General features: G+C 44.7%; 1 protein-coding gene across 1 annotated transcript; it reads left to right on the forward strand.

Annotated features, from left to right (window-relative positions):
• The first annotated feature begins 387 nt into the window (after positions 1 to 387).
• Positions 388 to 14101, forward strand: LOC137355750 (hepatic lectin-like). The gene is made up of 8 exons (XM_068021239.1): positions 388 to 707; positions 2150 to 2251; positions 4944 to 5018; positions 6969 to 7040; positions 8547 to 8639; positions 9347 to 9498; positions 11514 to 11626; positions 12398 to 14101. Exons 1-8 carry the CDS (start codon positions 623 to 625, stop codon positions 12525 to 12527), a joined length of 822 nt encoding a protein of 273 aa, XP_067877340.1. The 5' UTR covers positions 388 to 622; the 3' UTR covers positions 12528 to 14101.
• Positions 14102 to 15773: the final 1672 nt, after the last annotated feature.

Raw genomic sequence — 15773 nt, forward strand, 5'->3', positions numbered from 1 at the left:
CTGCAGCTCAGTTTGAATCAAGCCCTGATTTCTGACACGCAGTTGTCTGCATTTCCAATAATTTTGGTCACCGTTTAGGTTTTATTGCATTGCAACTTCTATTTCAAACTTTTATCCTACATACTTCCACCAGGCATCTCACTTGCAGCAGGGGAATCGGACGGGAATTCCTTTGTGTGGATTCCATTGGCACTTCTGGATCTGGAGGAGGAAGCTCAGTGGTTCAGGAGAAGGCATAAACTGTGGGTGTGATTGCTCCTCAGGCAATATATCGCACCCGTCCTTATCCATCATTCTATGTGCAAACCTTGGATGGAATTCTGACTCCCTGAAGCTCAAAACATGAGAAAATACTTTTCTGAAATGTGTGCATCATTAATGCTGAGAGTTGCAGTTTAGTCAATTTGATCATTACCACCTTTTCCTTCCTTCTGTAATATTTACATCATTCATAAATGTCAGTGTCAGCTTTACTTGAACTGGTTTCAATTCTGCAAACGGGCGGCTTCCTTGGATTTTAGAAACTGCTCTTGATCTTCAATGTAACAGACAACATAAAGTGACCCATTGCCTTTACAGCTCATTGCGTCGCCCAGCGCCAGTTTCTGCATCGTCTTACAGAATGGCTGGGGAAACTGCCATTGACGATTATGAGAATTTCAACCTTGAGAGCGAACAAAATCAGCAACAGGCTAAGTGGATTCCAGGTATATTTTAGTGCAGTGAAGGCAGGAATAAGTGAGCCCAAGTGGGTATTCTTTTGCCTTGAGTATTTTGTTGTTTAAACAGTCAAGAGAGCTACAGAATATCTGGTTCGCTGGTTTTGCATGAGGGGGACCATTGCTCTTGATGACATCTTGTTAGTCAAGATCTTCTTCGATAATGTCTTCCTTGGCCTGGGAAATGTCCACATAAAACTGACATTGCAAGGGAGACCGATCCTCTCAGTCAGCTCCTTGTTATTTAAGATACCTTGCAGTATTTGCTGAATCTCTTAGCAACTTACTGTTTGCTTCCTTATCGCTAACTGTTTGTACAACAACAACTTATATTTATATAGCATCATTAACGTAGCAAAACATCCCAAGGTGCTTCACAGGAGCATTATCAAACAAAGTTTGTCACCAAGCCGTGTAAGAAGATATTAGGACAAAAGCTTGGTCAAAGAGGTAGGCTTAAGGAACATCTAAAAAGAGGAAAGAGAGGAGGAGAGGTTTAGGGAGGGAATTCCAGAGCTTAGGTCCAGGCAGCTGAAAGCACAGCCACCAATGGTGGAGCAATGAAAATCAGGGATATTGAAGAGACCAGAATTGGAGGAGCGCAGAGATAGGGAGGGATGAGGCCATGGAGGGATTTGAAAACTAGAAAAATAACATTCACTTTGAAGATGTGACAAAGCCTATCTGACTGTACTCTTGTGCTAACCGCTGCACTGCAGTTGATTCAGCAATAGAATGTCTTGCTGTAATTTTCCAGATTTGTTTTATTCTTGTAAACCGATTCCGTGAGCCCCAAATTCCTGGGCTCAGCCGTAGGAGAAGTCCTCGAGCTCTTTTAAGGTGTCAACTGTGGCTCTGTGATAGTCCTCTCGCCTCCAAGTCAGAAGGTTGTGAGTTCACTAACCAGTCCAGGGATTTGAGCACATTATCTAAACTGACATCCTTGTGCGATACTGAGGGCTGCACTGTCAGAAGTATTGTCTTTCAAATGAGATGCAAAACCGAGGCCTCAGCTGATCTGGCAGGTGGGACTAAAAGATCCCAAGGCACTACGTGAAGAAGAGCAGAGCAGTTCTGCCTGGTGTCCTGGCCAATGATTATCTCTCAAAACTGATGACCTGGTTCTTATCTTATTACTGTTTCGGGATCTTACTGTGCTCAAATTGTTTCCTACACTATAACACTTCAGAAATACTTCATTAGCTGTAGAATGTTTTGGGATGACCTGAGGATGTTAAAAGCTCGATATAAATCCACTGTTTCTGTTACATGTTCCTGATATTTGGTATTAGTATTCTCAAGGCTACAGCTTGAAAGAATCAATGGTAATAGTGTGCTTATTGGCAGTAATTGGGTTTCCTCATCATTACGAAGATTTGAACACCATATAATATGATATTCTAACCAGTACCATCTTTGGAATATCTCAGATAGCCGATTCAAGTCACACATCTGTGGAAAGGGGCTGATGCTCCTAATTTTCATCGTCCTCAGTGTCTTCCTCATTCTTCTGATCACCGGAGTCATTAAATGTAAGTAACTTTACACTTTTGTCCATGTTGTTCTTTTTTTATTCACTCTTGGAGTATGAGCATTGCTGGCAAGGGCAGCATTTATTGCCCATCCCTAGTTGCCTTTGAGAAGGTGGTAGGTTTTAGACTTGAATTGCTACAGTCCATGTGGTGAAGGTTCTGCCACAATGGATTCAGACTTGGTAATTAAACACAACTGTCCAACAACAGCATTGTTTCCAGGTCAACTTAGGTGTGACTGATTGTAACAAAGGAGGCAATTTATTGAGACAAGTCATTTAATGACACATAGCGTCACCGACTCTGGGACGTTTTAATGTAAAACTATGGCACTGAGGTAGCCAAAGCTTCAGTGTGGGCAAGTATAGAAACTTCCAGAATGTGGCTCCGTGTCAAATCATTTCCCCTTCTTGCAAGCCCATCAATGTATTCTTCAAGACTGTTCTGGAATCGTTACATTGGGTCTGGCTATATGATCAGCAATCTGCAAGCTTTGTTCGAAAGAGAACATGTTTAAAGAACTTGTGCAAATGACTGTAGAAAGCCAGATTAATAGACTGACCCTCCAAAACTTAGAGTCTATGTCATTTACTTATGGATATGTCTGGATAAGATTATATTTATGCCTCACACATCAGGTATAACAATGAGAAGCTAATTGTATTAAGTTATGCTACAAGATGGTTATCGAACATTTGCTTAATCTGCCTCATTAATCAAGCAACATCAGCTGGTTTCTGAAGGGTAAGAGGCCAGTGTAACAAAGTGGAATATTGTCCTTTCATGGCCCTTGGTGCGAAGCTGGCCGACAATCAAAGTTTCTTCTTTCTGACGGCTCCCAAGAATCCTGAGTGAAATCAGTTTAATGTAGGTGCCAATGAGTTCAAAATAGGCTGGAGGACAAAGTCATAACTCGATACTAATGAGACCAAACTGGGCAGATTTACTTCGGAGAGATAACATCTAGAAATACCAACACTCCACCACACAGAATAAGAGGCATGCAAAAGGCAAAATATTGCGGATGCTGAAAATATGAAATAGAAACAGAAAATGCTGGTAATATTCAGTATGTCCAGCAGCATCTGAAGCATTAACTGGGTTTCTCTTCACAAATGCTGATGAGTATTTCCAGTGTTCACTGTTTATATTACAGGATAACAGGGGCCAGAATTTTATCACCCCACCTCAAAGAGCAGGCTGGTAGCCAATTAACGGCCACTTAAGGGCCTCTTCCCGCCCCCATGGGGATTTTACCATTGACAGGCCTGAGAAAAGCCACCTGACAAATGTTGGCGGCCTTTTGACGGCCTGGGGGGGGGGTCCCGCCTGATCGGGCATCCTGTGCCCGATGGAGGGACGCCCTTAAAGCCCCAACTACCCCAAACACCCACTCTGTCCCCCGCCCCCCAATTGACCCCCCCCCCTTGCCTCGCCAGGAAACAACCAATCACCCCCAGCGAGGCCCCAAAAACCTACCTCTTTTCCGGGCCGTCCTTCCTCTTGAAGCTGGGTTGCAGTCCCACGGTAAACACCGCTCCCATTGGCCCTGCTGATTCTAAGAGCTGTCGGCCCGTTAATCGGCCAGCAGCTCCATTAGGTGGGGCTTTCTGCCTCAATGCGGTGGAAGTCCCGCCTAAGCCCAATTAAGGGCCTGGGAACTGTAAAATATGGTCTGGATCCCCAGGCCCGGTGGGATCGCCACTGACTTTCGGTCGGTGGACGGCTCCCATCCGACAAGCGAAAAATTCCAGCCAGAATGTGGATTTGGGCCACGTAGCCTTTCAAAGGTTGAGTTCCCCATCTCAGTTACGCCACTTATAGCAAATCTTCCCCAGCAATATAGTCATAGATGCAGTCACCCAAGTCACCCTATATTGACACAGGCCTGGGTGTTGATCACTTTCCAAAAGTGGCCATGCTACATCTCACAATCTAACTCAGGAAATGGGGAACGGGGGAAAATGTATTTATTTTTATATCTGTTTGGAGTTGGGTGTGGATAAAGAGAAAAGAGGAGAGCGGGCAGAGGAGAGGAAAGGATTAAAATATTTGAACCACGATATTAACTCAGGTTTATGGCTGATAGACATCAAGAAACCATTTCTTGTTTCTCTTCAAATGAGCAGTTCCATCAGCTAATGCCAGGAGACTGAACAGATAGCCAAGGTTTAGATGCTACTTGTGACATTATTGGTGGAACAGTTTATTTTAGAGCAGAGGCTGAAGAATAGTTAATGATAAAACTCATGTCACAACGCCAAACGCGGGGGGGAGCAGGAGCAATGGAATCGATTCTGAAGTCTATTTTAATGCTGATGAAATCTTGCCCTGAACTTCAGTAACATTGCAATCGGCTCCAAGTCATAAGGAAGTTGGAGATATCTTGCAAAAAAACAAAATCAAGTTCTTCAGATATTGTGGCAGCATAGTCAATGCCTGCTTCGCAATTTTGCAACTTCCCCAACAGCATGTTTGACATTAAAAATAGCCTGCCCTATCCAACAGCAGAGCAGTGGTGTTATACTTTACAGATCGAAATCTGTTGATCATCCTGACTTTTCAATAGGTTTCATTCATTGTGACAATTGGAAGGGTTTGTTGCTGGTAATTCCAGATTTGAAAAAGTTAATTTACTATCTCTTGGCTGTGCTAAATTAACTTTGCACCTAAATTCTTGCTGGTTTCTAAGGTTCAGAGGCCAATGGGGCAGTGGAGGAGTTTCAGTCGCAAGTCCAGATGCAAATCTCTCAGACGATGAATAATGGTGAGTGGAATATCATTGATTGCAGTGAAATTGGCATCATTGCAGGAGCTTCACCTGCACAAGCTCGTGGTTCCAGAGTGTTATGGACAAAATTGAGAGGGAACTGAAGCTTCTGTTCCCTTTTCTTTAATGTCACTAATCAATGTATTTTTTGAAAAGGGAGATGTGTGTGTTTCTTAACCCCTGAATATATGGCCAATTTGAATAACCAGCAGCATGCTTTTTGTGGGCTTAAATAAAGAGATTATTTTTATTCACACGTTTACCCTAAAAGTCTCGCGCTACATCACTCACTCACCACTCACTCACACTTGAGAAAGCAAGTCAGAGTTTGGTTTTCTGTACCGGTGCATTTCAATAGGAACAGGCTTGCAGACCTTTAGAATGTCATAGCCTCCAGTTTTCCAGGCATAGGCATTGTGCCTTTGTTGCTGACTCTCCAGCTGTTTGAGGACTGACTAGTTTCTCCCTGGTGCTTAGTTTAGTTTAGTTTAGTTTAGAGATACAGCATTGAAACAGGCCCTTTGGCCCACCGAGTCTGTGCCGACCATCAACCACCCATTTACACTAATCCTACACTAATTCCATATTCCTACCATATCCCCACCTGTCCCTATATTTCCCTACCACCTACCTATACTAGTGGCAATTTATAATGGCCAATTAACCTATCAACCTGCAAGTCTTTGGCATGTGGGAGGAAACCGGAGCACCCGGAGGAAACCCACGCAGACACAGGGAGAACTTGCAAACTCCACACAGGCAGTACCCGGAATTGAACCCGGGTCGCTGGAGCTGTGAGGCTGCGGTGCTAACCACTGCGCCACTGTGCCGCCCTTAAATAAATTCCTTCTTAAATAAATGAATGAACCACAATGGACAGTAAAATGACTTCTACAATTTTGGCCCAGACTCTGAAGTATCTCAAGCTTCCGGAAAGTTCCTAATTGAATAAAGAAGGAATTTTCCTCGACACAAGATCAGGGAGCAGGTTGTTCAACCTTGCCCGTCTAAGAGCAAAGTCCAAAGTACGGAAAGTCCTCATCAGGGAACTCCTCTTTGCTGACGATGCCGCATTAACATCTCACACTGAAGAGTGCCTGCAGAGTCTCATCGACAGGTTTGCAGCTGCCTGCAATGTATTTGGCCTAACCATCAGCCTCAAGAAAACGAACATCATGGGGCAGGACGTCAGAAATGCTCCATCCATCAATATTGGCGACCACGCTCTGGAAGTGGTTCAAGAGTTTACCTACCTAGGCTCAACTATCACCAGTAACCCTCTGAGATCTCTGGGCTTGTCCAATTCTGGCCTCTTACACATCCCTGATATTCATTGTTCCACCATTGGCAGAAGTGCCTTCAGTTGTCTGTGCCCCAAGCGGTGGAATTGCCTCTCTTAACCTTTCCACCTCTCTATCCTGTTTTAAGATGCTCTTTAAAACCAACCTCTTTGACCAAGCCTTTGGTCACCTGTTCTATTATCTCCTTATATGGCTCAGTGTCACATTTTTCTGATAATAGTCTTCTGAAGCATCTTGAGATGTTTTACTCTGTTAATGGTGCTATATCAAGGCAAGCTGTTGTTGTCTTTTGTTCTATATTCCTTCCTGTATAAACTTCTTTTTCTGGAGCTGCAATCAGGATTCATCCCATCACCTTCCACTCTAACCAATCCCTTCCAGCACCTCAAAGCTGTGTTAAGCATTAGCTCCCTAAGTCTCCCCTTACTCCTAGAAACTGTACGTTGCAAACCGTTTGCCAACACAGCAGTGAATCCTGTTTGTTTCTCCTCCAAATCTCTGGCATTATTTGGTGTCTGTTAGGAATTGGTTAACACATTCTAGAGAAAGGGATTAATTTTCCCTGCATTGTAACTCGCACTGCAACCATTTTAAGGTCACTTTCTAAATTCTAACCTTGACGTCTAAATCATTTCTCTCATTTTAGTTTCCGACAAATCAGAGCTGACGGAACTCGAGCTGCGTATTCGCAATGAAGTGACACAGATGGGGGCAAGAGGTGAGTGGGAGAACAAAGAACAAAGAACAAAGAACAGTACAGCACAGGAACAGGCCATTCGGCCCTCCAAGCCTGCGCCAATCTTGATGCCTGCCTAAACTAAAACCTTCTGCACTTCCGGGGCCCATATCCCTCTATTCCCATCCTATTCATATATTTGTCAAGATGCCTCTTAAACGTCTCTCTGGTACCTGCTTCCACCACCTCCCCCGGCAACAAGTTCCAGGCACTCACCACCCTCTGTGTAAAGAACTTGCCTCGCACATCCCCTCTAAACTTTGCCCCTCGCACCTTAAACCTATGTCCCCTAGTAACTGACTCTTACACCCTGGGAAAAAGCTTCTGACTATCCACTCTGTCCATGCCGCTTATAACTTTGTAAACCTCTATCATGTCGCCCCTCCACCTCCGTCGTTCCAGTGAAAACAATCCGAGTTTATCCAACCTCTCCTCATAGCTAATGCCCTCCAGACCAGGCAACATCCTGGTAAACCTCTTCTGTACCCTCTCCAAAGCCTCCACGTCCTAGAAGGTTGGATCAATTGAATGGCAGCATCAGAAACATTGAGCAGGAACCAATCACCAAAAACTCGGGGAAGAATATTGCCCACCTCACTCAGAATTAGCGGGGGACCACATTTCCCCTTTGCCATTCTTTGGCTCCACCACTGGCAAGCACGGAGATGTGAACACTGAGTGAGGAGAAAGTCAAGGCTGGCTGTGATACACACCATGCCCGAATAGCCTGCCAGCACTCACTGTTTAAGCCCACATAGTGAAAATGGCCAGCCATGGAACCCTGTTCTCCTGGCACCCAAGGAACCCAACTGGAGCCTTCAAGAAAGGAAACATATGTGAAGCTCAGAAAAGAATTTTGTCCCCTATAGAGACATAGAAAATTTATGTCATAGAAGGAGGCCATTCGGCCCAATATGTCTTTGCCAGCCCAAGAAAAGCAATCCCGCCATGAACTTTTTTAAAAATTTAGCAGTGTGGTTTAATAAGAATTTTGACCCCTACCTCATTCTGATTGCAAACACCAACCCCTTGCAATTTGAATGAATTTAATTTTTGTTCCATGGTGAGCACTAAGTGCAAGACATTCCCCTGCATGTGACAGCACCTTTTCCTCCTTTTCCCACCTGTAGCTGTTTTAGGGATTTACGCAAACCCCGCTGGAAGGATCCTGAACAATATCCTGCCCCACAACCAACACCGTCAGGAACAAATTAACTGGTCATTCTTTCTATGGCTGTTTTTATCACGGAAGCTTTAATCACATTAAAAAGTAATGCATCGCATGAGGGAATTTTGTGTGTGTGGCAGTGTGAAAATGTGTGTGTTTGAGTGAATGTGAGTATGTGTGTGTGAGAGTGCGTGTTTATGTGAGTGGACAGTGTGTGTGGGGAGAGAGTGTTGATGTGCGTGTGAATGTGTGTGTGTGTGTGTGTGTGTTTGTATTTATCACTCCTTATGATCTAATCTTGATTCCCTCTTGCTGTTTAGTTTTGGAGGAGTTATCGAGGACAAAGGCTAACTTAATATCCACAATGTCTAGAAAACTGGAAATGTTGCCAGAACCTGGTGACTTATCTGAAGGTATGTCAATTTAAATAAAGTGAGTATCTGTCGCAGCTTTTTAAAGACAGGGCTAAAATGTGGCGAGTCGAAGAGACTTAGTAGTTGGCAGGAAAAAAGACAGAGGCGCAAGGGGAGAGCCAACTGTGTAACAGCCCCAACAATCAAATTTTTCTGTAGCACCTGTGGAAGAGCCTGTCACTCTAGAATTGGCCTTTATAGCCACTCCAGGCGCTGCTTCACAAACCACTGACCACCTCCAGGCGCTTACCCATTGTCTCTCGAGATAAGGAGGCCCAAAAGAGTATCTGTCGCAGCTTTTTCCCTCATCCTCTCCTGAAGGCATTAAGACAGATTTCCTGCTTCGGCAACCTCACCAGCGTGATTCTGATGATCTCCCCGGGATTCGCAAGGAGCTGTCAGGGCAGGCGACCAAAAGTTTTTCCAAAGAGGTAGGTTTTTAAGGAGCATCTTTGAAGGAGGAGAGCGAGGTGGAGAGGTTTAGGGAGGGAATTCCAATGGTGGAGCGATGAAAATTGGGGGATGCGCACGAGGCCACAACTGCAGGGAAATCATTGTTTATAATGCAAAGTGCAACTCCTCTGAAACCTGGCAACTGTGGTCAACTGAAAATCACTTCTGACATGTTGTGTTCATTTAGTAACATTTGTGCTAGTTTGTTGATTTGGCCCCTCAGCCTTGGCAGGTAATTGTTGAATGTTTTTCAGCATGTCAGAACCTTCAATGTCCTCACAATTGGATGTACTTCAATGAGAGCTGTTACTACTTTTCAACTAAACGAGCGTCATGGAACATGAGCAGTTTGTACTGTTCCCTCCGTGGGACCCACCTTCTCGTCATAAACAGCATTATTGAGCAGGTAAAGCTACGTTTACACCATAAGCTCTGTTTCATCAGTCTGTGTGAGATTGAGAAGCTGGTGCTGGAGAGGGTACAGAGGACGTTTACCAGGAATGAGGGATTCAGTTATGTGGAGAGATTGGAGAACAGAATGATAGAATGGTTACAGCATAGAAGGAGGCCATTCGGCCTGTCGTGTCCATGCTGGCTCTCTGCAAGACCACCTCATCTCGTCCCACCACCCACCTCCCCCCAGCCTTTTCCCCATAGACCCACAAATTGTTTCTCTTCAAATAATTATCCAATTCGAGAATTTGGGATTGTTCTTCTTAGAGTAGAGAGGATTGAGGGAAGACCTGAGCTGTTCAAAATTCCAAAGGAATTTGATAGAGCCAGTAGGAGAAAATGTTTCCTCTGGAAAGTGGGTCAATAACCAGAGGTCATAGATTTAAAATAATTGGCAAAAGAACTAGAGAGGAAATGAGGAGAAATATCCTCACATGGAGAATTGTTAAGATCTGGATCACACTATCTGAAAGACTAGAGGAAACAGATCCCATTGGACCTTTCAAAAGGACAACTGGACATGTACTTGAGAACAGGATGAATTTGCAGGGTTATGGGGAAAAGCTGGGGTGTGGGATTAATTGGAGAGCTCGTCGGAAGAGCTAGCACAGGTTCAATGGGCTGAAGGATTCTAGGATCCTATGATAGGGTTACCAAAGTTTTCCAGGTCTCAACCAGACAGATTTTCTTTAAGTAAGAGCATTATGGGTTACAGAACCAAGGCAGGTGGATGGAGCCTGGATACAGATCAGCCATGATCTAATAGATTGGCAGAAGAGGCTTGAGGGCCTGAATGACCTGGTCTTGTTCCTGTCTCGCTAACAATATGGCAGCTAAGGAGATAGGGATAGTGCGTTGTGGGGAAATGGCAGGGTGGTGAGGTGATTTGGATGGGCCCAGTGAGGTAGGTGAGGAGAAGGGTAGGAAGAGTCCCGGAGGATGGGATGTTGGAGTACAGCAGGGTGGAGGGGATGTTGGAGTGTGAGGGTGAGGGGCTGCTGGAGTGTGACAGGGTGGAGGGAATGTTAGTGTGTGACAGGGTGGAGGGGATGTTGGAGTGTCAGGGTGAGGGGATTTTGGAGTGTGACGGGGTGGAGGGAATGTTGGAGTGTGAGGGTGAGGGGCTGCTGGAGTGTGACAGGGTGGAGGGAATGTTAGTGTGACAGGGTGAGGGGATGTTGGAGTGTGAGGATGAGGGGATGTTGGAGTGTGACAGGGTGGAGGGATGTTGGAGTGTGACAGGGTGGAGGGATGTTGGAGTGTGACAGGGTGAGGGGATGTTGGAGTGTGAGGGTGAGGGGATGTTGGAGTGTGACAGGGTGAGGGGATGTTGGAGTGTGACAGGGTGAGGGGATGTTGGAGTGTGACAGGGTGAGGGGATGTTGGAGTGTGAGGATGAGGGGATGTTGGAGTGTGAGGATGAGGGGATGTTGGAGTGTGACAGGGTGGAGGGGACATGGCAGAAGATGGGATTGGGGTTTGAGTACTTGAGGCTTCCTGTGCTGCTGATGCAATTCATTCAGAACCTAATACCCTTCAAGAGATAATGGGGCTGATTTCCCTCCCCCGGGATCTCAGTGTAAGTTTGATCCTGTGCTTTCCACAGGTGCCAACTTGATCCCAGCTGAACCTGGCCGTGTTTTTAATATCCAGCACTGAGTTGGAAGCACCTCAGAATCTGGACACGGCCAATAGCAAGGAGGGAATTTGTGCGCTATTTAAAGATGACATTACACTGGTTGCTGTCAGGAAAAGGAGTCAGGCCAATGTCCCAATGATTCCTTGTCCAGGTTTGCTTGGAGCAGTGTCCTGGAGATTAATCGTTAATTCCTGGAGATTCCAGGGCAATCCTAGAGGGTTGGTGAGTCTAGAATTAAGCCTGCCTGAGGGTCCATTACAGCTAATATAACATATTAAATATTTTACTTATTTAATTACTGATAATGTTCTTTTTCCATCCTTGTGCAGCATTTTGTTACCTTGGAAACTGAATCCAGGAGATTCTGGATTGGTCTAACTGATCACAACAGTGAGAATAAATGGCAATGGGTGGATGGCACAGATTATGAGACAACACAAAAGTAAGTTCAGTCAAACAATACACAATGCAAGTGCCAGACATTGGCCATCTGAGTGACTTACAACACAGTCTGTACACCTGCCTTTACTTCATTAAAAATAAATGACTTAATGTAAAGACATTGTTTCCAATATCATCACTTTCAATATTACCGGAGCTGGATATTGTTGGAAACAATTATTATTGTGTTATAAAGACGTGGAACCTTCCATAGAGACGAAGAACACTGATAGTGCGATTAAGAAAAAGGAATTCTGATGGAAATCCTCTCTAGCAACAAGTGTATTTATGTAGTGCCTTTGACATAGAAAAACATTTCAAGGCTCCTCACATGAGTGTTATCAAACAAACTTTGGCACTAAACCACGTAAGGAGATATTAGGACAGGTGACCAACAGCTTGGTCATAGAGGTAGGTTTTAAAGAATGTCTTAAAGGAGGAGGGAGAGGCGGAGAGGTTTAGGGAAGGAATTCCAGAGCTTCAGGTTAAGGCAGCTGAAGGCATGGCAGCCTATGATGGAGTAATCAAAATCAAGGATGCATAAGAGGCCAGTGTAGAGATAGGAGTGTAGAGATCTCCTAGGGTTGTAAGGGTAAAGGAGGTGACAGAGATCGGGAGGGTCGAGACCATGGAGAGATTTGAAAACTAAAGGGAATCTTAATTGTTCTCCTGACCATATGATTCACTCCTTAAAGAGATTACTAGTTTACCTGATGATGTCGCGGTGAATCCCCAGGATTGGATACAGTAATAACTAGGTTTCGTTCCTCAGATTTTGGATGCCGGGAGAACCAAACAGTGTTGATGAAGGTTGCGTTCACCTCTGGATGAATGGAATGTGGAACGATGCTCCATGCTCGATGAAAGATTACTTCATCTGTGAAAAGGAGGCTCACCAATGAAAATGTTACTAAGTCCAGTGCAGTGTTTGCAACTGTTCAACATTTGGAATGTGAAAGCAAAAACTAACCCTTCCTTCTTTAAGGACTCCTTATGGCTCATACATCTCCACATAGCTGGCAGTAAAGAAAAAACTTGCATTTATATAGCACCTTTCATCACTTCCTGACTTCGCAAAGAGCTTTACAGCCAACAAAGTACTTTTGAAGTGCAGTCTCTGTTGTAATAATGGAAAAATGGCGGCCAACTTTACGCACAGCAAGCTCCCACAAACAGAAATGTGATAATGACCAGATAAGCTGTTTTTGTGATGTTGATAGAGAGATAAATATTGGCCCAGGACACCGGGGAGAACTCCCTTGCTCTTCTTTGAAATAGTGCCATGGGATCTTTTACATCCACCTGAGATTTTATGCTGAAGTCACAGCAGCCAATCAGGAGGTTCCACTCACACTCCCTCCCTGTCCTCTGCCCCACAGAAATTCAACCAGAAAGTGGGTGATGTTGTCGTACCTACAGGTCCTGTCCCATCACTGTCTTCATTCATTTTCACCTGCATTGCTGCAATGCCAAGGCACACAGTCCGAAAGCAGGACCTCGAGCTTCCGGTTGCTTGTCATTTCAACACTCCCCCCTGCTCTCATGCCCACATCTCTGTCCTGGGATTGCTGCAGTGTTCCAGTGAACATCAACGCAAGCTCGAGGAACAGCATCTCATTTACCGATTAGGCACGCTACAGCCTGCCAGACTGAACATTGAGTTCAATAATTTCAGAGGCCCCCTTTTTTTTATTTTTAGTTATTTTTTCTTTCTTTCTTTTTTCTTTTTTCTTATTTATTATTTGTTTTTGTTTATTTTATTTTAGTTTGTTTCATCATTCATTTTTTTACCATGTGCCTACCCACTGTTTTTTGTGCTTGGGGCCAGGGCTGTTCATTTTTCTGTCAATTAACACCGTCTCTGCACTAACGCTTTGTCTTTCAACACACCATTAACATACCGTTTGCCTTTGTTCCATGACCTTCTGGTCAGTTATTCTCCGTGACCCTCTGTCCTATCAACACCTTGCCCTTTGTTATCTCTTGCCCCACTCTCGCTTTATTTGCTTATAACCTTTCACATTTCTAACCTTTGCCAGTTCTGATGAAGGGTCACTGACCTGAAACGTTAACTCTGCTTCTCTCTCCACAGAGGCTGCCCGACCTGCTGAGTATTTCCAGCATTTCTTGTTGTTATGCCAGGAAACATTTGCAAGGCTTTGAGGAAAGAGCTCAAGGAGGGGAGTGGGACGAGTTAAATAGTTCTTTCAGAGAGCTGGCACAGGCATGATGGGCAGAATGGCCTCGTCCTGTGCTGAACGATTCTATGATTTTATCAGCGATCGGAAAACACATTAAAAAAAAGTCAAGACGTTCATTCCCAGTATTTTCTGCAGGAACCAACAACTCATAATTCATGTCCTGATGGGTTTAATGAGGCTTCACGCTTATTGTTTGTGATGTGACACTTTTGAGTAAAATAAACCTTTGGAGTGCCCTTGTGTATCTGTCATGGAGTTATAATGTTATAACACACCATAAACTGTGGAGCATCTGATGAAAACAGTCACACAATTCAGCACTGTCTCACATTTCAGGGCTGGAGTGAGGGTGAAGTGGGGGGGGGCAGAATTTCCTGGCTGTTTTCCAGTGCATCAGTGACATATGGACCGTGCAGAAAATTTCTTTCGCTTTGGGAATTGGGTGGAATTCCATTCTGCACCCCCCCCCCCCCCCCACAATTCCATCCCCACCCCCACAACGTTTGTATGTTATCAGTAGCCCAGCAATTGCAGGTTTTCTGCGTTTACACTGCTGATGCACTCTGGTCATGTTCGATTGAGATACTAGGTACTGATACTGATACTGAGTTAGTGTGGGCACCGTATCTATGTTTAGAAAGTAAGTGTGGTATTTGGGGTTTATTGGCTACCAGTCACTGTGTCTTTTGCTACTGTGCGATCATCTTCGGGGGTGAGAGAGGGATTTCTCAGAGGTTTTCCTAAATTAGCCTAAAATTTATTTTTCTTTCCCTCCGTTTTTGTGCCCCTTCCAGGAGACTGCACGTTCCCTCTAAGCTGCACGAAAGTCACCATGCACAAATCGGCCCCTTTAAATTACCACACGTGTGAAGCCGTGCAAAAATATTTAAAGGGACTGTGTACTTAAATTCCCCCACACTTGAAAATAAATTAGAGGGAATGTTGACTGCATAGTGGGGGCAGGGGGTGTGTGTGTGGCGTGGTAGTGCAATGGGTCACAACAACAACAAAAACTTGCATTTAAATAGCACCTTTAATGTAATAAAACATCCCAAGCTGCTTCACAGGAGCATTATCAGAGAAGATTTGACACCAAGCCACAGGAGATATTAGGACAGGTGACCTAAAGATTGGTCAGAAAGGTGGGTTTTAAGGAGCGTCTTATAGGAGGGGGGAGAGAGAGCGAGGGAGGTGGAGAGACTTAGGGAGAAAATTCCAGAGCTTTGGGCCTCAGCAGCTGAAGGCACGTCCGCCAATGGTGGAGTGAAGGTAATTGGGAATGCACAAGAGGACAGAATTGGTGGAGCTCAGTGATCTCGGAGGGTTGTAGGGTTGGAGGAGATCACAAAGATAGGGAGGGTTGAGGCCTTGGAAGGATTTGAAAACATGGATAAGAATATTAATATTTGAGGCATTGCATATTACAGTTGCCAATTGTTATTCCTACACCCGTCTCTTTACTGTAATTTATAACTGCAACACACATTTCCTCTGAATGGAACATTCTGCTGTTGGCAACAAGTGATTATGGGATTTGAGATGTTGTGACTTGTCCTGGCAGGTCAGTTTCTGACTGTTCAGTCCCATTCACCTCATGGCTGAGTGCACAGTGTTTGTACCTGTGGAGATCTAGTCCCTAGGACTGAACAGTCTGTCATTTGAGTAAAGGTCCTGGTGCTCAGACAATTTCGGATCTTGTATCCTCCTATCATCCACTGTTGCCCGGTCATATCACTTCCAGCATTGGGTCAGTATCATGTACCTCAGTCAGCAGCACTGTTGCCTCTGAGTCAGAAGGTTTTGGGTTTAAGTCCCACTCCAGAGACATGAGCACAAAAACAGCAAGGCTTACACTCTCTGCGCAGTACTGAGGGAGTGCTGAATAGTTGGAGGTACCTTCTTTCAGATCAGATATCAAACCAAGGCCCTGTCTGCCCTCTCAGGTGG

The sequence above is a fragment of the Heterodontus francisci genome, chromosome 43, assembly GCF_036365525.1.
Source record: "Heterodontus francisci isolate sHetFra1 chromosome 43, sHetFra1.hap1, whole genome shotgun sequence".
In the NCBI taxonomy this organism is placed as follows: Eukaryota; Metazoa; Chordata; class Chondrichthyes; order Heterodontiformes; family Heterodontidae; genus Heterodontus; species Heterodontus francisci.

What these genes read in the sequence shown, in the direction of transcription:
- LOC137355750 (XM_068021239.1), top strand. Translation starts at nt 623, where the DNA reads ATGGCTGGGGAAACTGCCATTGACGATTATGAGAATTTCAACCTTGAG. An exon ending in CTCTCAGACGATGAATAATG is followed by an intron (nt 5,019 to 6,968) that starts GTGAGTGGAATA and finishes CTCTCATTTTAG; the next exon opens with TTTCCGACAAATCAGAGCTG. An exon ending in ACCTGGTGACTTATCTGAAG is followed by an intron (nt 8,640 to 9,346) that starts GTATGTCAATTT and finishes AATGTTTTTCAG; the next exon opens with CATGTCAGAACCTTCAATGT.